The sequence below is a fragment of the Chelon labrosus genome (genome assembly GCF_963514085.1).
Source record: "Chelon labrosus genome assembly, chromosome: 18".
Taxonomy (NCBI): domain Eukaryota; kingdom Metazoa; phylum Chordata; class Actinopteri; order Mugiliformes; family Mugilidae; genus Chelon; species Chelon labrosus.
In genome coordinates this window covers 15010923-15031265 of record NC_140351.1, presented here as the reverse complement: position 1 = coordinate 15031265, position 20343 = coordinate 15010923, and the positions used below count along the sequence as shown (strand labels likewise).

At 43.3% G+C, this 20343-nt stretch overlaps 1 protein-coding gene across 2 annotated transcripts in view; it reads right to left on the bottom strand.

Moving 5' to 3' along the window:
- Positions 1 to 20343, bottom strand: part of LOC311503458 (cadherin-7-like) — a gene marked incomplete at both ends in the record, with an annotated part of 102970 nt that overhangs the window by 20785 nt on the left and 61842 nt on the right. For both annotated transcript variants that reach the window (XM_084566183.1, XM_084566184.1), the window contains 5 exons: positions 8311 to 8432; positions 12594 to 12730; positions 13771 to 14024; positions 16924 to 17111; positions 19235 to 19402. In XM_084566183.1, the coding sequence (XP_084422309.1) occupies positions 8311 to 8432; positions 12594 to 12730; positions 13771 to 14024; positions 16924 to 17111; positions 19235 to 19402 (869 nt within the window). The remainder of the gene's footprint in view (positions 1 to 8310; positions 8433 to 12593; positions 12731 to 13770; positions 14025 to 16923; positions 17112 to 19234; positions 19403 to 20343) is intronic.

Genomic DNA, 20343 nt, shown 5'->3' with positions numbered 1-20343 from the left:
CTTGATTTGAGCTTCAGCTGTAATGGAAAAAAAAAATCTGGGGACTAGACTTTTTGATTGAACGCTCCACTCTTTGGAGTCTACTTGGACTCAGCTTCCTCCAGACATCGCAGCTCCCGGGTGATTGAGCCAAAACCTCCAAACGCTGACTGTTCACTCAGCGCTCGCAGTAATTCAACAAATGACACCCTGCCAGACGAAATGTGTCTGTCCGCACCGGCGTGCAGTTCAAACGATCAAGGTTTAATCCTCCCTCCTAACACCTGAAGTTTGGTACGGGAGCTGCGATGACCAGAACCCGCCGCAGCCGTGAAAGCACGTGCGCCTGTTTTGAGTTGCAGTATTTAATTCTCCGGCTCAGGCTGCAGAGACGCTCGGAAAATGTGGCCTCTGTAATGAGGAAAGTAATGTCAGCAAAAGACTTTTGTGTGTTGAAATTTTTTTTTTAGAGTGATAACAAGCTCCTTTTCCCCTTTTTGACACCAGCAGAGTAAACACTGCACTGCATTTTAAAATCTTCTCCAAAGTCTGGAGTCTAGTCAGAAGTGTTATACTGTCTTAAAAGCGTAATTATCAGATAGTGAGCGGGATGTGACTGGCTCCGCGGCTAAGAGTCTTTCATTTAAGCCACCTAAAGCCCCGTTGGCAGATGAGTCATACAATAAGATCAAGCCAGCCACTTCAAAGTTGAACTAAGAGTATAAATAAGCATTGCATCAAATAGGTGGCACTCGTTGCCATGGCGATATGACAGCTGTCACCAGGGGTTGTGTTGACGAAGGAAGTGGAGGGCCTGCTGCTTTCACACCCCTCACTCTGCGCTTCTCTGCCAAGGCTTCCCGCGACATCTACGCCCTAAACATCACCCACGCGTGACACCCGTAACTTTGTTCACAGCACCCACTCGCACGTCTCACCCCGCTGTCTCACACGCGCGCGCACACACACACACAGAAACGTTACTGGCAATCAATATGCGCCACTCAACAAATGTCATCTTTCGGCGTCTTCATTTTCTCCTAAGCCCGGCTCGCTCATTTCACATCGACCGTTTGCCGAGACTCGTCCCGTCACGAGCGTTGCTTGTCGGAATGATCCCGGGGCGAGCCGAAGCTGCAGAGGCTGGAGTCGTCTCCTGGTGAGATCTGAGATTAAATTTGCGGCGCGCTCCTTCTTTTTTTAGAATGAGAGCGAGTGAGCCGCCGCGCGTTAATGTTCTCCGTGCCTCTTGGGCCTTGACATGTGTGTTTTCATCTCCCACCTTGATGCGACACCTATAATAAACTGATAATTTTGCTGACACGTGGAGGCGTGAAGATGCTTTTTTGTCGTCTGGTGACTGATGTGACAGCAATTAGCAAACGGATAGAAAATGGTAGGTGAAGTAGTTATTATCAGAGGGAGAAACAACTACGAATGTCCTTGACATATATGTGTGTGGACACTCCCATGACTATGTATAAATTTATTTAAGACATATTCATACGTACATTTTGGAACTAAAATACCCATAATGCTTTGGGGAATTAAAACAGTTACAGCTAGACAGTCTTTATTGGTATATTTTGCTAAACTGGCGCCATTAAGAGTAGCTTTTAGTGGTGCCAATGTGCAATTTACTCAAGGATGTATGGACATTCATCACTACATTGATTTGATATGGAAGAAAACTTCTGGAGCTTTTTTCCTGTCTTCAGGGAAGATGTACGGACATTAATTCGCAATGTAATACCCTTGGCAAGTGTCTGTGAATATTCTCAGCCATCCAGGTCATTATTTTGGTTTTCTTGAAGATGCTTAACCACTCGTCCACGTGTCTTCTTCAGTTCCAAATCACTTGCGGGGAGTTTAGGATTTTAGGTGACGCCTCATGAAACTCACATGACTAAAGTTGGTCAGTGATCCAGCACTCACCTGAATTAATGTATGTATTTAGGATCACACCATTCACACCCCGAGCCATGGCACACCAAGCCATTTGTGCGTCCAACGCCGTTGGCGCTAGCTGGACCCATGTTGGTGGACAATACGTTCAATCGGCAGAACGCAGAACGAGTCAGCCCATCGAGGTGACTTTAGTGGTTTAGTGGTTCGGCTTAGAGGACTACTACACAAGAAAAGAAATGAAGTAACAAAAGTAAACAACAAAGTTCAAAGGACACGCACAAAAGGCTTTGTCCTCTTCATCAATCAAAGGTCTGTAGCTTTTCCTAGCTTCCTAGCCTCCCCGCAAGAAGCCTGAAATGTATTCTTGCTCCTGGGGCTGAACAAGAAAAAAGTTTGTTTTGGACAAGTAATTCATACTTCACAAGAAGCTGTGAATGCAGCATACGTCACACGCGCTATGCATTGAGGGAGATGCAGGAGATGGACGACGAGAGGCACTCTTCTTATTATTTACGGATGTCGGCCAGTCAGGTCAGCATGCACCACCCACACACAGTATGCCGATCTCTACCCGGAAGAGATTAGTGGTCACACTGCAAATATTAGCATCTGGGAACTCACAGACCATTTCCGCTAGCATTTCCGCTTGTCCGTATTAAACACGGCCATTTCAAATTTCTGACCATTCACAGAATAGAAACCGGACATGTAACAGCCTTTATGGTCTCCCCTTTTAAGTGATGAATACAGACCACATGGCAGTATAATTATTTCCTTTCACCCTGGCACAGAAAGTATGTTCCAGCTGGACATACATTGGCCGTGGCGTCTGTATTGTGTTAAAGTGCACCTTTCCAGATATAGACCTCACCACAGCTGGCTTCTGTTGTCTGTAGTTCTTAAGAGTTCCTAATCCTCAGTGTGTTATTAGTGAACTACATACATAGCAACCAGGTTAACCTGAACAACATCCTCTAATACAGGTGAGTATTGCGTCATTATACTGACCATAATCCTTGACATGTGAGTTTTAGGTGTGCACCACCCACTGATGTTCCGAACCCCCACCGCCGTTTAGAAACCAAAGAAGCCGCAAGGATGAGTGGTCAAACATTTCGAAGAAAGCTCAAACAAGTCCAGTTATTATTCTACTAGCTGTGTTTTTAGATACCCCTGGGAAGTGTAACAGCATGCTCATTCAGGAGGAGGAAATGTTGTGAAGCACTTCCTTTCAGCGGCCATGTCTGTTAAGAAAATACCTGCAGAGAACCGTGGCCAGTTTCTGACAAGAAAACACATCATCTATTAGAAGTAGTATCCGCTGATCAGGCATAACATTATGACCACCTTCTTAATATTGTGTAGGTCTCCCTTGTCCCTCCAAAACAGTTGTGACTCATCAGAGAATGGACATGGGGGTGTCCTGTGGTGTCTGGCAACGAAATGTTGTTAGTGGGAGTCTTTGGGTCCTATGGGTGGAGGCGAGGGGCCTCTGTGGATCAGACCTGTTCCAGTGCTACATCCTGTTGGGGATAGCTGCTACTATCAATTGTTATGGGGTTGAGGGAGCCTGGTCTGGTCTAGGTGGGTGGTACATGTCTAAGTAACATCCACATTAAGGTCCAAACGTTTCCCAGCAGAACACTGAATTGTCACAAGATGGTCAAGATGGTCGCCTGTCTATGCCCTGCGACAGACAGGCGACCTGTCCAGGGTGTAACCCACCTCTCGGCCAATGACAACTGGGATAGGCTTCAGCCCCCTGGACAAGCGGTTACAGAAAATTAATGAAAGAATGGTCAGTGTTATTTACTTCTCCTGTCAGTGGTTTTAATGTTGTGGCTGATTGGATAATGATATATTATTCATGACATAAATACATGATTACTACAGACGCTCCGGATGTGGAAATACATACACAGTTGTTCATCCTGGAACGCATAAAAATCTTTATGTGATAAATGAATGATCATCTCTAAGTAGAGCGGAGGAGAAGAAGCGTTTTCTTCTCCTGTTTGAACCCGCTGTTCGTCACACTGAATATAAAATCACGTGTTATCATATCAGTGCTGCAGCTCTAAGCGCTAATCGTGTTTTTAGGACATCGGCATGTCTTTTTCGACTTCACTTCTCGTCTCTTTCTCCCTGCCCCCTCTTCAACTCTCCCGCCCCGCAGTTCGAAATACGTCCGTCCACGACTGCCCAACGTTCACAGACCTCTCGGGGATGCTGCTGGAGTGCAGGGAGGGGCGTGGAGCAGATTGGGGGCAGCAGAATGCCAAGTCTACTCATGTATGTAATGGTTACACTCAAGTGATAGTACAACGTGACCCCCTCCCCCCTCTATCCCCACTGCCCCTGCCCCTTCCACCCCATCATAATATCAATTAATATTACGGCAGAAGACAGACGCACCGATGATCCGTAACAAGTGGCATCTCTGGAGAGAGCCGGTGCCACGAGACGGCCTTAATTAGGCCTGAAAAATGGCAGGTTATTCCATCCCTGCACTCCCCGCTAATCTGTGCTACAGAGCCACGGAGTCAACCCTGGCCCCAACTGGCAAATGTTATTATTTCATCTTTGTCGCAGCTGTGAGTAAGCCAATGGGCGTGACAGCTAGTGGGAGGCCTGAGATTTTTAACAAAGCTTTACAGGAAATCAGATGCAGCCAGTGGAGCAGACTGTTCACCGCTACAGTTGGACATACAGTACACAACAGGAGCATTTTAATTAATTAGGGATCACAAAGGTGGTCGAGCGCATATCATATGAGCCAGGTTACGAGTCCACCCCGGTCTGTGTGGTAACAGACAGCCAACACCTAGTTGTAATTCAGACGGTGTTTTCACATTCAAATGTCAGCCCCTCTCCTTCCCTTTGCTCTGTATGTGTTTTTGGGTGTAAATTTCATCATGAAATTTCCATTTTGCCTGCCTTCATTATTCAGTCTGAAGGTGCAGTCCCATCGGCACACTTCAGTGTTGCCTAACGGAAGGCTGTGTTTGAATGGGACCGAACGGAGATTGGAATTAGAGGGAAATAAAAACAAGCGGTTGTCGGCTGTGGTAGCCATTCACAATAAGAATGAGGTGAAGGAGAGGACAGAAAGCATGTTACACATCCAGATTTATTCTGTGTGAAACACGTGAGGTGGCTCGACCATTTTTGGTCGATTTTCAGATGAAATGGATGAAACTGTATTTCACACACTAAAATTAAGGTGTGACTTTCAAAACAGAAATGTAAGGAATCACTTAAACACAACAATTAAATGTATATTTAAAACATTTGACAACTTTATATGACAATGATGCGGGAGTTGCTTTCGTTCCTTTCATGCCTGTGCTTCATGTCAGCTAAATACTGCATATGCAGATCTCTTCCCTTACCAATTCAGTCTTGTCCTTGGCTGCAGTCGGGAGACTTTTGAATCAGTGGTGGAGAGGAGGACACTGAACCTACTGTTATCAATCATGGATAACCCCGACCACCCTCTCCACCAAATAACAGACAGACAACGGAGCAACCTTCTCCAGACTCACACAACTTCGTTGCCCCAAGGAACGCAACAGGAAATCTTTCCTGCCTCAAGCCATTAGTCTGTGAAGATGACACTGGACTTATTGTTACTGGAACAACGGTTGTTGGTTGTGAAATTCATGTAATTTGATTTTAATATTCAATTATTTTATTATTCTTGTAAATGTTGTATATATAGATTCTTTCCCCTATTTTATTTTGATTTATTTTTAATTTTTTTTATCTATATATATATGGATATATGGAATATATGGAAATTTTACTGATGGAATACAAGAAATTACATGTAAAACAATGATTTCCATGGAGATATCAAATGTGACAACTTCACACGCAGACACCTTTGGTTGTGGACATTTCACGTCCATCCATGGGTATTTTCTGCACTGATATGTCATTGTTCTGTGTTCAGCCATCTTGTTTTTGTTCCATGCAAGTGATGACTTAATCCTGACTTCCTGGAGATACATATTCACAGACAAAGGACTTACTCTGGTAGGACTTGAGCCCACATCCTTTGAATGGCATCTCAAGCCTGTGACTAGAATGCGCTATGCATCCTGCGGGAAATTAATCTGTCTATATCGAGCGCTATCAGTACATGTTTTGTGTATGTCGTAGCCATCTACCAAAACATCTCCATTGCTGAATGGACACCTATTTTGTTGTTGGGCGTCTTTACCTTCTTTAAATGTGGCTTTAAGGCTCAACTTTTAAACACGGCAACCTCTGTGGCCTCGTAACACACCAGTTACTATATGACCTTACAAACTTCCTTGTGCAGCACTGTCATCCCAAATACTCAGGTCTAACATCTCACCGTCCCTGTACTCCCTCCGTTGCAGCTGTCTTCCAGGCTTTTATTCACTGAGTGACTCCCACTGGCTCCCAATTGTGATGAATGTTGCTCCAGAGTGTCGTAAAAGGCGCATATTCCAATTCCAATATGACTGTTGTTGAAGACTGATGGTGAAGTGCAGAAAATATGACCGGTGCCTGATTTAGGATCAGGACTGCAAAGATCAGATTCCGTACAATTTCTTGCTGCTGAGATACATATGAGGAAAAAACAAATCCTACAAGCCTGGAAGCATGTGTCTGCCTTCATCACTTCAACCATTCAGAAAGTCTTCACTCCAGCAGAGTCAACACAACCGCGCATTATTTTATATGTTGCGAGCGTCTCGACTATTAGCAAGTTAAAGCCAGCTCCGAGCTATAGTAGCTCATTCTGAGTGCACCACTTTAAGACTGTGCAGGGCAGAATTTGAATGCATCGCGTCAACTTGCAGAAGGAGGACGGAGGCCTCCGTCGCCGGCAGCTCCTCGCTTTACAGCAGAGTAGCTCCTGGCTACACCTGGGGGTGGGGGGTATCACTGGCATTGAGTAAGCAATCTGTCTGCTTCAGCTGAGTAATTACAGATCTGCAGTACCTTTTCCTGCTGATGATGCTGTCATGGGCAATAGCTGTTGCTATGTCCTGCAGGCTGCTGTGATTGTTGGGGAATGACTTTGTTTTGGTGTCGGTGCCATAATTTATCAGGTGCTGGTGGGTGGAAGTGTACAAACTCTGAATATGAAAGTTGGAATATTGACTGGTGATTGTGATTGTGATTGCGTTGTCCCAAATTCAACAGCACTGAGCGACAACCATCGTCTGAAGATAAGTGGCAGGATCATTAACCAAAAATAGACATTCAGCTAGGGTGTAATGGATTCTTCAATAATGACGGCAACTGATACAGAGGCAGTGTTTACTCCAGCAAATACGACGCCCCACGGCAAAAAAACCTGATGAATTACTGTTCGATTCGGTATCATCTAAAAATACCGCAAGGTAGGCTAAATAGTGCATACAGAACCTCAGTTAGCTGAGAGTTACAAGAACAAAAACAAATAAGAGACAAAAATCAATCAAAGGCTCAACACAGCAAACAAAAACAAGAAAAAACCTGAATACCTTGTAAGGTTCTGTAACCTCATGGGAACATAGAGTCACACTGTGGTCAAGCATTGTGCACACAGAAATAAAATGCACACATGAAATATAGTTTCTCATTTGCTCAAATGAAATCATTTGCTATTTTTGTTCACCCTCCCGTGAGCACTGTGATAAACTACCCCGAAATATGAATGCAAATAACATATTTAAAAGGGCCTAATAGCCATTTGCAATACAATGCATCATTCTGATCAATTGTACTTACTCGGGTCTACACGCCTCCTTTACCCTTCGCCTCTGATTGTATTTTCCAAATGCCAAGAGCAGACGGATCGCCGCCGCAGACGCACAAGTCATTTAGCAACAATGGGGCCAAAATGCTAAGAGCGGGGGAAAATGCGATGCATGTGCACAGCTCTTCTCTTCCTGCACCGAAACTCCAAGCCATGAAATCCCTCTGGTTGCCTTTGCAGGATATTGTGATGCATTTTCTGCCCCGCTGCCCTCAGTCATGATCATCTAATTACTGCACATAAGGCTTCAGAACGGAAATTGTACAGAAACCACTCCATCCCAGCATGAGATGTCACATTAGACCTTGATATTATTGTGGATTAAGACCAGAGGCAGGCTTGAGCACTGTCATTAATTTAGCTGGCTTTGACAGAATGGAATGAGAGTAACATCTCTAATGACCGATAACACCTACAATACCTGCTATTAAATCTAAAGGATGTGTCTCATACTAATGATGCTGTCTCCCTGGAATGACCTCGAGTTGTGAAGGGGATACTGTTGGTGCACACTGGATTTGTTTTGAGGAAGAAGAGAGAGTTTTAATGGCTTTGAGAGTCAGCGGGCTGCCTTTGTGAGTCAAACTTCAGAGAGAAAAAGGAAGGGAGGCTGGACCAACTGCAGAGAGGTTTCTCGGTCTTACCTGTCCTGGCATGGCATTTTCACAGAGGAGAGTTTCATAGTCTATGGCGAAGACCGGGGCATTATCGTTTATGTCCAGCACTGTGACCAGAGCGATGCCTTTCCCAATTTGGTTTGGATCCACTGGAAGAAAAAGAGAGAAGAGTTCAGTCCCCCAGTACATTTTTCAGCAAACTTTCTTTTAAACACTTTAATTCTGCCTTAGCTTTGAAGCACTTGCCCAAATTATGGAATATTGATCTTTCTCGTGTGTTTTAATTAATCACAAAGGAGCTCGTGGAAAGAAAAAAAAAAAGTGCTGCTGTAATGAAATATGCAGTGCGCTTCCAACAGCCGGCGTCCTCACCCGCCCCTCCGTGGATCAGACACAGTGATTGGACTCGGTGTTTGTCGGGGACGGCTGTGAGGGCTTCACGCCTCCGTCCGCCTGACACACACTGATGGCTAAATGGCTGCGTCTGAGCGCGAGACGATGATTTAGCCTGGCGTCGCCACGTTGCCGGCCAGAGATGACGCCGTGACATTCGGGCCGGCTGATTTGATGGTGATAAAAAGGACGCGCGGAGCCCGGGGCCACAGACTTGTTGTCATTGGCGTGGTCCGGGCAGAGCGGCTGAAATGTGAGTGACTGCAGCACAAATGAACAACATCCCTCAACCGGAGAGTCCCTGCACCCTCTTCAGTTACAAAGAGCCCATTTACTATAAATACTGACATAAGGCAGCACAGGGCAGTGGATTCTTCTGCCAGCCCGTGAACTCAGAGATGTTTTCAGCTGAAAACAGTGCCCGAGTGTCACTTCGTGTCAGAAGCCAGAATCTCATGCATGAGGGACTGTTGTGACATTTCATATGGCTATTATTATATGCTGCCGTCTCTTTGTTGCTATATCAGGCTGCCGTTCACACACACAGGAATCAGCCAAGTAGTGCATCCGTGTGCCGTTAGATGTAAATAAAAACACGCCTTTGAAGCAAAGAAGGATAAAATAAGGTTTTGAAGAAGAAGAAGAAAAAAAAAAAAAGAACACTCTTTTTTTCTCACACTGCACTCACTCTGAAGATGTGAAAGCAGAGGAAGTGCCGGGCTGACAGGCTGGTTGTCTTTTTTAACTTATACTGATGTGACGCAGCTGTCTAGAGCGCTCAGCGTATAATGTGCTGATGATTGCCGTCCATTGTGTTTGTGTGATAGCAGTGGAATGATAGGAATGCGAGGGTGGGGAGGGAGAAAGAGAGATGGGGGGGGGAAAAGGTGTTCATGTCCTTGGAGCCATTGACAGATGAACAAAAAAAAGGCACGCGGCACTTCTTCACATCGCATTAACATTGTTCACCCGTGGGTGAGATCGCCCGCCCTTAGTCAGCATCTCGTCCCCACGGCTCAGGGAGACGTGGAGGTCATTTTGACCAACGACCGTCCTGCGCGTGAATTAACATTCCCCGACAGCCCCGCGACGACCCCGGCATCTCCACGCTGAATCGTCCACAGCACAGAAGACGATGGGGCATTATGATGTGGATGAAAGGACGGAGAAGATCTAAGGTTTCAACAGGCTAACTGACAGTTCGCTTTTGAAACAATAAGTCCTTGATTTCAAACAGAGGTCGACAAAATCAAAGGCTTCACATTTCTGGCCTGCGTCTGCTGTTGATTTTGCTTGACGAAATGGCAGCCATCTCTAACACACTTAATCAGCAGTAGCTAGCGAGCTAATTAAACTGTTATTAGTGAGATACATTGAGAGGTTGATTCAATTTGAAAATTCATCTCAACACAAGACTCAGACTGTTGATTGTGCCTTATGAAATGTCAGCTATATCTAATTCATTCAATCAGCACTATAGCTAGCTAGCTAATTAAGCTATCTTTAGCTTCATGAGAAGATTCAGGACTTTATTTAATTTGAAAATGCTTGAATACCTGACGCACACTTTCAAATCTGCTTAATGAAATGATCGATGATGACGATTTAATTCTAGCAAATTTGCTCGGCGGTCGCCAGTTAGCTGACTAACCTAATGTTAGCTGTTGATATAAAACATATATTTCATATTTCAAAACCACTGTGTTGCAGGCAAGGTATTACATTTGTATTCAATGCCTTGTTGTAAAAGACACTCCATTTACTGGTCAGGATGATGTGTCAATTCATAAATATGGAAATATAGAAATGGCATTGTTCTTTTTGTAGCATATAACCTATGCTATTAATATCAACTTTCTCACCAGATTTGCTGATCTTGAACCCTTTTTTTTTTTTTTCACACCTAGCAACAAATCTTGCAACTTTTTGGACAGATTTTAACTTACTTTTCCTAAGGACGGTGGCTGATATTTCTTTGCTTTAATGCTCCCATGTTGCTGCGACTGTTTGAAAGGGATAACACACAGACAGTATACAGCTCCTCAAAAGTGAAGCAAGTAGAGCTCCCCCTGGTGGATGGTTCCAGTATAGGTCATAAGCTCCACCTCCTCCATGTTAGTGGATGGGACTTGCGCCAAACTAAAACACTAAAAAACACGTCAAATAATTTTTTTTCAAGGATTGTTTCTGTCATTTTAGGTAGTTAATATAATGTTGATGAATGTTCAAGTGTCAATCTTTTGTTAGTTATTGACGCTATAAAAACAGGATGTGACATAATGGCCACTACCAATTGCCATGCCAACCGCTCCATAATCGGTCCCGTGCGACCGTGAGATTTGTACAGAACTTTTTAAAAACAAGTACAGTGTATAATCCAACATGTCTTTGTAAGTGGTGGAGGTGGAGCAGAGCGTTGTATTAATTAAACGAAAATGCAAGTGACTCTGGCGGAAGTGTGGTCGGGTCAGACTGTTTTGTGTAAATTTTTGAGGAAAATATGTTGGGATGTATTGTTCCCATATCATCATCACTTGAACAGCAAGCATTTCTTGACTTCCTATGTAGCAGAGAATGCAACAGAAAATGTAGAATGTGCAATTAAGAAAGCAAAGAGCAATTTGAGTCTTCACATTTCTGTAATCATGAGCCCTATTCGCGTAGGACTAGTTTATCTGGGGACCTATAGCAATTTGCAGTAATTGCACAGGTTGTCTGTGATCTTAATCCCGTGAGGTTTTTTTTTTTTTTTTTGCCTCTTTTCACTTTCAAGGCTCTGTTATGAATCAAAGCTTGGGCAGATGTGTGGGCGCAAAGACAAGATGTCACTGCGTAGCATCCAAACCTTTTCACAGAAGCGAAAGCAAGTTCAAAACCACCAGAAGAACGGAATCACAAAGGATGATGAGATGGATGACATGTGCGTGGCAGCATATTTTGACGTGTTGGATTTTATTAAGCGGTGTTTTAATGTGTTCATCGCATCAGTGGAGCTGACTTAAATACCACCAGGTAGATCGTAAATTCTTCGTGTATGTACTTTTAAAAATGATATTTTTATTAATAATCCAAATCTGCTAAGTAACTAAGGCTGTCAGCAAGCGGAGAGGTATAAAAGGTATAATATTACATGTAGTGGAGTAGAAGAGGAAAGAAGCAGAGACGTACTAACCAGGGATAATCGTGAGCTACACGAAACACAGACATGGGAGGCTAATTTATGAATGTAATGTCCCCAGGTAATACTAATCCCATGCGAATAGTGCTATGAACTCACAAGCTGTATTTGAAGGCTGCATTTAATCTAGTTTATGGACCTTCTCTATTCAAAAAGGAGAGATTTTGAAGAGAGGACTTTTGTGACTTTTCGAGCAGATTTAAATAAATAAAAAATATCATTAACATTATCAATTTTGGTAAGGAAACAAATGAAATGCTTCTTTCCTCTTCTGGCTGTATTGCTAACACAGATATTTGTAACATAGAAGGCATTTCTAGGATGAGGATATAGTCACTGTGTATGTAAACAGTGATACCATGCATCAGTGTAGGCTGTTGTTGATGGAGGACAGAGCTGCTAAACACGTAGCTTTTTAAGTCAGGCTGCTACACAGTGGATGTGCACTGGCCGTGAACAAATTAAAGCAGTCGGTCTGTTGGTTGGTTAGCCAGACATGCTGACAACCGCGCCTTCATTTAAGCCGACAAACACACCCTTTAATCCATTCCTTACACTTAACTGTGTTTTTAGTTTTGTAGAGGCTTAAAAGGAAACCCCTGTGCAAAATATTGCACACAACATGTGGGATAAAAAAAACAAAGCTCGACGGCCGCGGAGTTACTAATGGACAGTGGCGTAGTTAGTGTCAAAACAGTGACTGGCAAGACAGGTCTGTGTTCGCTTAGAGTCAACTCACGGCTCTCGATGGCGAAGATGGTGAGGTTATGGACGGAGTTGGCCTCGCGGTCCAGAGGCTTGGCTGTGCTGATGACCCCACTTAGAGCATCCACATTAAAAAAGCGCTCCAAGTCTGTGTTCCTGTCAATGGAGTACCTGGGCACAATTGCACAATCACACACACATACAGTACGCCATCTTAAAAAATTGCTTTTGGATAGTGGTATTGATTTGACATTTTAGAGTTTCTTCTGTTTGTAAGGGAGGATTATGATTATGTTTTTTTTTTTTCTGAAGCTTCAGCTGGACCTTTATTCAATCATCAATAAACTGTGTTCACACTTAAGATGTTTTCCAATCGCTCTCCAAAAAGTACAAATCACGACCACGAGTCTGGAAATCACTTTCAGTTCTGAAATGCATCACCAACTTGGAGCTATTGGAGTTTTGATAAAACCGGAGACTGTCTACTTGTCCCTCAGCACACAACACTGATCAACCCTTTCAATACACAGCAACTCATATTTCTAGAGAAAATTACAACTTCAATTAGCATACATCCAAAGGGTATTATTGCAATGTAATTTGACTCTTGTGGCTGCATTAGTTCCACAATAATTTTAATTCCAACCGATGTAGTGAAATATATTACAGACACTGATAACAGTCGCAGGAGCAATTTACAGCTACAATGGTGGAGTAATTTGATTTTCTGATTAAGATTACGAACAATCCTAGCAGACCAAGCATGAATGCCATGAAATATTTATTCAGTTAATGCAGAATAGACGGGGATCTCGAGAGTGACACCGCACGGATCCGCAATGCGAGTGCTTGTTTTGAGTCATAAATGCCACGGCACAAGTGTTGAGCCTTGACCCTCCCGCAGGAATGCCCTTCTCTTGTTCAAGATGGCATTTCACTTTTGCAAATGCTGCACTCCGTGGCCCTTCCACCATCTGGCCCTGTCTTTGTGACAGCCACGCGGGGACGTTAGAGAGCCTGCGGATCGTGTGTTTGTACATAATGTGAATTAGCTGAATGAATTAACCTCTTTATTTATTTCTTCGACACCAAGCAACTCTGCAGAGTTATTCCTTGGCAACTTGTTGAAACGGTGCGCTTTTATTTTGAAATCTTACACAAATGTCCGTCTTATAACTTTGTGTGTCAGCAGGCCGGCGCACTGTCGGTACCTGATTGCGCTGTTGGAGGTGTCCGGGTCGTGGGCGGAGACTCTCCCGATCGAGGTGCCCACTTTGGCGTCCTCCGAAACGACCATCTTGCTAAGTGGCGTGGAAAAGACCGGCGGCTCGTTCACATCTTGCACTGTCACCTTGACTGATGTCGTGTCGCTAAATGGGCCCAAGCTCAAGAAGTTGGAGTCAATATTCCTGTTCGTGGCTTCGATTCTCAGGGAGAAGCTGCTCTTTGTTTCGAAGTCTAATGGCTGGAGGAGAGGAGAGACGGGAAGAATACACAAAACGGGAGATGGTCTTTACTTGTCAAAATATGAGAGGTAGCTTAAATGTTCAGTTTTTCGTTGGGAATGCAAAGACTACACCACCTTGACACTTTTTCACTCAGTCAAATGTAAAGGAACAGGTCATGTAAAAACGTGTACATCTTTCTTACAGTCTTGAGATATTGATCACAATTACGGATGTAGACTCTAAAGAAGCAGTTACGATTTAACACGCGGTCAGACTTAAACAAAGTTATTTGGTGATGGATTGTAGTTACTTTGTGCTGTGAAAGCAATAATATTGATTTCAACAGCGGCTCACAACACGGTGAACAGCCTCCTGAAATGAAACGCTTTGGAACATTTTTGCTATGTTGTCCGACTTATTGAGCTCCCCATTGCAACATATAATATACTGCGAGAGAACATTGATTTGACGCTTTCGTTGTCAGAGCCCTTTCTCCCGTGTTGTAATTGTCCGAGTCTGGTTCAAAACAAACAAGGTATCAAACTGGTCCATTTGACAAGAACTGCCTTTGGCCAACAATGGCTTTCGTGCAAAGGAGCGGCGGCTGGACTGTCACGTCCGTGTGGCCTGAGGTGACCATGTCAGGTCTCCTGAAATGTGACGCATCAGCCAAGAGCTCCGGAGCACCCAAAACTGTCCTCCATAAATGAGTAAGTGGCTTTTTGCATTTAACTTGACAGGTTTATTTATTCATGCGGGTGGAAGCCAGTGACATTATTTTAGCTGGGTTTGAGTCCAGAGCTGTGGTAAGCCTTTCAGTGACCATGGGATGTTCGCTTCAGTCAGACAGTGGAGATAAATGTTGATTTGTAGATAATGATTACCGCTTAATCCAAATGTGCTGAAGACATTTAAAAATCAAAGTGGAGAAAGGGGAATTGGGAGATTCAATCATTCCAATATCCACTAGTAAACAGTCATTTACTGTTGGGTACTTAAAGGGGAACTACTGTTTTTTTACAACCTGGACCTTATTTATAGCATAAAATACGAACGTTTTACTCACCCATATAACTTTTGTGTCATTTGCACTCGTTCAGGAGGTAATAACACATTATTTGCCACGAAACTCGTTCATTTCGCCAATATTTTGTTATGACACACTAATGCTATTCCCCGCTGAGTCCAGAGTTACCTGTTATCATCATCCGGGGTCTGTAGATTGACCTGCAGACCCCAGATGATGTCTTCTGACCTGGATGATGGCGCATGCACCTGCGACGGTCGGCCTGTTTAAGTGTAATTTGCTACTGCTATGGTTCGTCCACAACCATAAAAATATTCAGCCATGTTGCAAAAAAACAGCAGTCCCGTCTCGGTGCCCCAGTCACTCCCACTATATGGATATACGCTGATCTAATTATCTCCTGAACGAGTGCAAATGACACAGAAGTTATATGGGTGAGTAAACTATCGTATTATATGCCAGAAATAACGTCCAGGTTGTAAAAAACAGTAATTCCCCTTTAAGCATCACAGTGGACTGAGAAAAGCAGGTGAGATGTTATATAAAATAATTCTAAGAGAAACATAGGTCTGGCTTTATTCTGTATTTTCTATAGCAAACAAATCACTAAAACACCAACAACAACATGATTGAGTCTGTCACTCAGACGCCTGCTGGAGACACAGGGGTAAAATTACGTGTTTTTTAGTAGACTCCAGACCTTTTTGCTTAACACTGGGCCGTTTCCCAACATCTTTTGTCCCTATTATAATCATTTAGATCCAAAAAAATAGTGGCGAAAATAGGGGGAAATAGTTTAGAAGCACCAGTGCTATCTTTGAATGCTTTGGGACTGCCATAACCCAACTATGTATACAAACACAAGCTCGTTCTCGCCTATGTTGTAAATAATAAAAATAATTTCAGTTTCAATTTTCAAAAAAAAAAAAAAACTCACAAGAAATCCATGAAACTGCTGGGCATTGTAGTTATAGAAAATATTCGTCTGACAAGAGTAAGAAGAATATTTTTACTTCCGGATTAATACACATGTAGGCGGTGTACAGTATGTGGTACAGAGTGGAAATAAGCTGAAGGAATATGAACTCTAAATTTAGGCCAAGCATGCACGTATAAAAGGAATTTGTTTGTCTGTAATTAAGCCATCCAGGAGAGAGAACACGCATGGGCAGTGGGCAGCTACACCCGCTGCACCCCGGGCAGATGTTTAGGGGTTAGGTGACTTCCTTAAGGGTACTTCAGTCATGGATGTAGAAGTGATTGGGCCCTACCTACACCCCTAAGGTTCACTTGTCTTACCACTACTCCACAGCTTACCCCCATCCATATCCATCTTAATAAAAAAAAAAAACAGTCATCCAGTGAACCTCATTAAAGTGTTTTTCTTTATAGACAACAGCAAAGCCAAGAGGAATATCGGCGTTTAGCTACACAGAAAAATACACGTTTACCCGCAGTTGTCTATTTCCAGGATTTGTCGACATAAAGGGAAATGTAAAAAGCTTTCATGTTTCTCTATGAAAAAGTAATAACTTTAATTCATATTTGCAGGCTTACCAGATATTTCTTCCTGAGGTGTAGGAAAACACAAAACTTAAATTGAGCTTTCACACTCGGCATCCCTAATAGTAACATTTTGAAGCACTTTCAAAGTCAAACTATTCTAACCCATATTCCAAGAAACACTCAGAGCCTCACATTGCGCACAGAGCTTTACAGCCTGAAAATGTTACCCTGTCTCTGACTTTCAAGAGCGGGGGCTCAAATAATTCTTGGTGCAAACAAGTCTCGGTTCACCGGTTCTTTTCACAGTCTGAGTGAGCTAGGAATCCTAATTCCTCACTAGTGAAGCAGTGGTACAACATAAAACCTGTCCGTTCAGGCTGTACCTTTAACAGGAGGATGACCCCCTCTTGCGTGTCCTCGTCTGTTGTTATGTTGAACATGCCGGGCCCGTCGCCGTCCATGATCCTGTAGTCCATCTCGGCGTTGGAGCCTATGTCAGCGTCCACCGCTTTGACTCTGGCCACCACAGACTGCACCGGCAGCGACTCCAGCACGGTGTACTGATAGTTCTCTGAAAGAGGAAGGACAGGAACGGACGGCGGATGATGAATGCGCCTGCTTTGCTACCGGCAAGCCTTTAAGCAGCTTGGCTTTTGCTATGCCCCTTCAGCTTTGATTTGACCGTGGGGCTCCTCAATGAATTCATGCTGCGTAACACGGACGCACCACACATGGAATAAAACCCGCTGCTTCAGACTGTGCACGTGAAACAAAACCCAGATTCCAGAGACAGCAATGGAAAATTAAAATGTGCAATTAAGAAAGCAAAGACCAATTTCTGTATACACCGCTCAGGCATAACATTATGACCACCTTCCTAGTATTGTGTAGGTCTCCCTTGTGCCTCCAAAACAGTTCTGACTCATCAGAGAGTGGACATGGGCCTTCTGAGGGTGTGACAGGCTGCATCCTGCTGGGGATGGCTGCTACCATCAAGGAGTGTCATTGCTATGGGGTGGGGGTGCCTGGTCTGGTCTAGGTGGGTGCTACATGTCTAAGTAACATCCACATGAATGCCAGGTCCAAAGGTTTCCCACCCGAACATTGTCTTGTCACAAGATGGTCAATGTTATTTACTTCTCCTGTCAGTGGTCATAATGTTGTGGCTGTTCGGCGTATGGGGAAAACACCAAATTTCTTAAATGCTGTCTGAATTGAACAAGTTATGAGAAGTACGAAAAGCATAGCAGGTGGTGTCACGCTCGGAGTCCTTTGGTACATTTCACGGGATGAAATGTCTACCTCAAGATTCTATTAGTCCGAAAAAAAATCTCCATTGTGTTCGCCGAGCCTTTGTTTGACCCTTCAGATTTAAAGTACTCTTATGAGAATAAAAAAAGGGAATCATATTCATAATCATAATCTCCCCAATCACCATGGCGGAGCTCATTACCAGACCTTTCTGTGTTCCTCACTGTGTCTCCCTCAGCCACCGTCTAAATGCTAATCTGCCTGACATTGTTTGCCGCCATGTAATCTTTATAATGGCTTTTTAATTTGCCGTGGAATAGCAGCTCTTTAAAAGACCAAAAAATTGCTTTCCTCCCTCTGTATTGCCCCTGCACCTTCCCCTCCTCCTCCTCCCCATCCTCCTCCTCCCCCCAAGCCTCTCTTCTCATGCAGCTAACCTTGGCGTCTTTCCCCTTGGACTGGCTATTGCTTCTGGACTCTATCAGCTCTGATGCTCCATAATGGCGTATCGATTCTGACCCCTGACCCTGTGAGTGCAACAGCAGGAGCAAAACCCAGAACTCCTCCAAAGTCTCTTTCTACTCAGTGTGACAGCACTGGGTTAAAACGACATTGATGACTTGTTGTGCAAACTTGAACCTTTCTTTCGCCCCGGGGACCAGCAAATTGACTCAGCTTCATGGCGGTCCAGTGGCGAGTGCAGCAGCCAGACAGTGACTGGTCTATCAGTGGTAAACCGATTGCCGAGCGCTTCGGATTATCATGAGAAAGGCCGCATGCCTTTGAATCCTAAAGCCCAGCCTGGAACCCATTAGCAGCCCGTGAAATAGGCTGACAACAAAAAAAACTGAGCCTGATTGATCCCGGTATCCAACACCGAAGCAGACAGCAGCTCTGATGAAGAGTAAAGCAGGGACGTGCGCACCTTGCAGGAAGGTTGTTTTCTTAATTTGGTTGTAGAAGTATCAACTTTTACAGCTGAAAATACACATGCAAGGATGTTACAAAGATAAAGGGTTAGGAAGGTGGTTAAAATAATCTTGGAGAACTGGTGAAATTAGAAGATTTAGAGTGTTTTCCTATTCTGTCCATCTTTATTTCACCACACAAAATGATTCTTATTCTAGTTTGCGATTACAGACTGTAAGTGAATGTAATCTTTTCCAGAGATTTCTTTTCAAGGGTGAAATAACATCAGCCTTTTTGTGCCAGTACACTCATTGCCTACAGTAGCCTACAAAGAATGCCCTCATTTGATTCTCAGAGTTCAAGTGGTTTTTCAGTGTTAATAGATCTTTAAAGCCCCATTCAGCCGGAACAAAAAAAACACTGCAAATAAAGTAAGGAGCTGGTGATTTTGTTCTGATTGCTGAGTAGCTGTTGAAAACACGGCATGCACAGGCTTAATCAACCCTGTAGGGACAATCAAGAGCGGAGTCTTACTGTGAGTGAAGCGAGGCGGGTTGTCGTTGACATCGGTAAGCGTGACAGTGACAGAGGTGGTGCCGGAGAGGCCGCCCATCTGGCCCACCATGTCTTTGGCCTGGATGACGAGCACATACTGGTCCCTCGTCTCCCGGTCCATGTTGGGCAGAGCCGTTCTGATGACGCCTGAAGAGGTGGTCAGGACAGGAAGAAAGAGATGCTTTAGGTACAGTAAGTGACTCTCGACATAGTTTGCCCACAAATTAACCATTGCCTGCCATATTTGCATTCATTTAAATTAACTTTACATAAAGGATTACAAATATTTAGCTAATACTTTGATATAAGTATTAGCTTACTTATTTATTTTAGTTTCAACAGCTTATCCATTACATTTAGCTAACTATTTCAAACACATATTTCCACTTAATTCTGTTCCTTTTTACTGTTTAATCTGTATTATTAGCAAACTGTATCAATTGTTTATATGTTAGCTAAAAACAACTGCAAATGACATTTTCAAGCATTTATGTAGGCTTATTAGTTAAAAACCATTTATCTGTTAGCTTACAGTGTCAGTTATTAATCAATTAGCTAAAACATTCAAATATTCATTACCGTTAGCTAACTTGCTAACTGATTTGTTTGTTAAATTCTAAAAGGTTTAACCCTACCTCATTAACATTTATCCAATGTTTTTAGCTAATCATCTCAAATGTTTATTGCTTGACCATTTATTAGGCACTGTTGCATCTGTTCTTGCATCTGTTATCTAACAATGCTAATTACTTATCTGTTAGCTAACAATGTAAACTGTCAATCAATTGGCTAATACACTTAAACATTTATTACGGCTAAGTGACTTGCTAATGTATTTTTTGGCCATTCATTAGCTTTTAACCTTTATAGGTTTAACTCTAACTTTTCAAGCTATTATCCTTTTTTAATTTCAAATGTTTATCAGTTAGTTTACAGTTTCAGTTTTGTTTTGTTTCTTTATTTAACATCTCCAAACATTTATTTGTTAACCAACAATTTGTTAGCTTTCAACTGTTCATCTTTCTGTACTTTCAAATGAATTAAACTACTCCATAATTCCCCTAGCACGGGCTGGGAATCATTGCTTG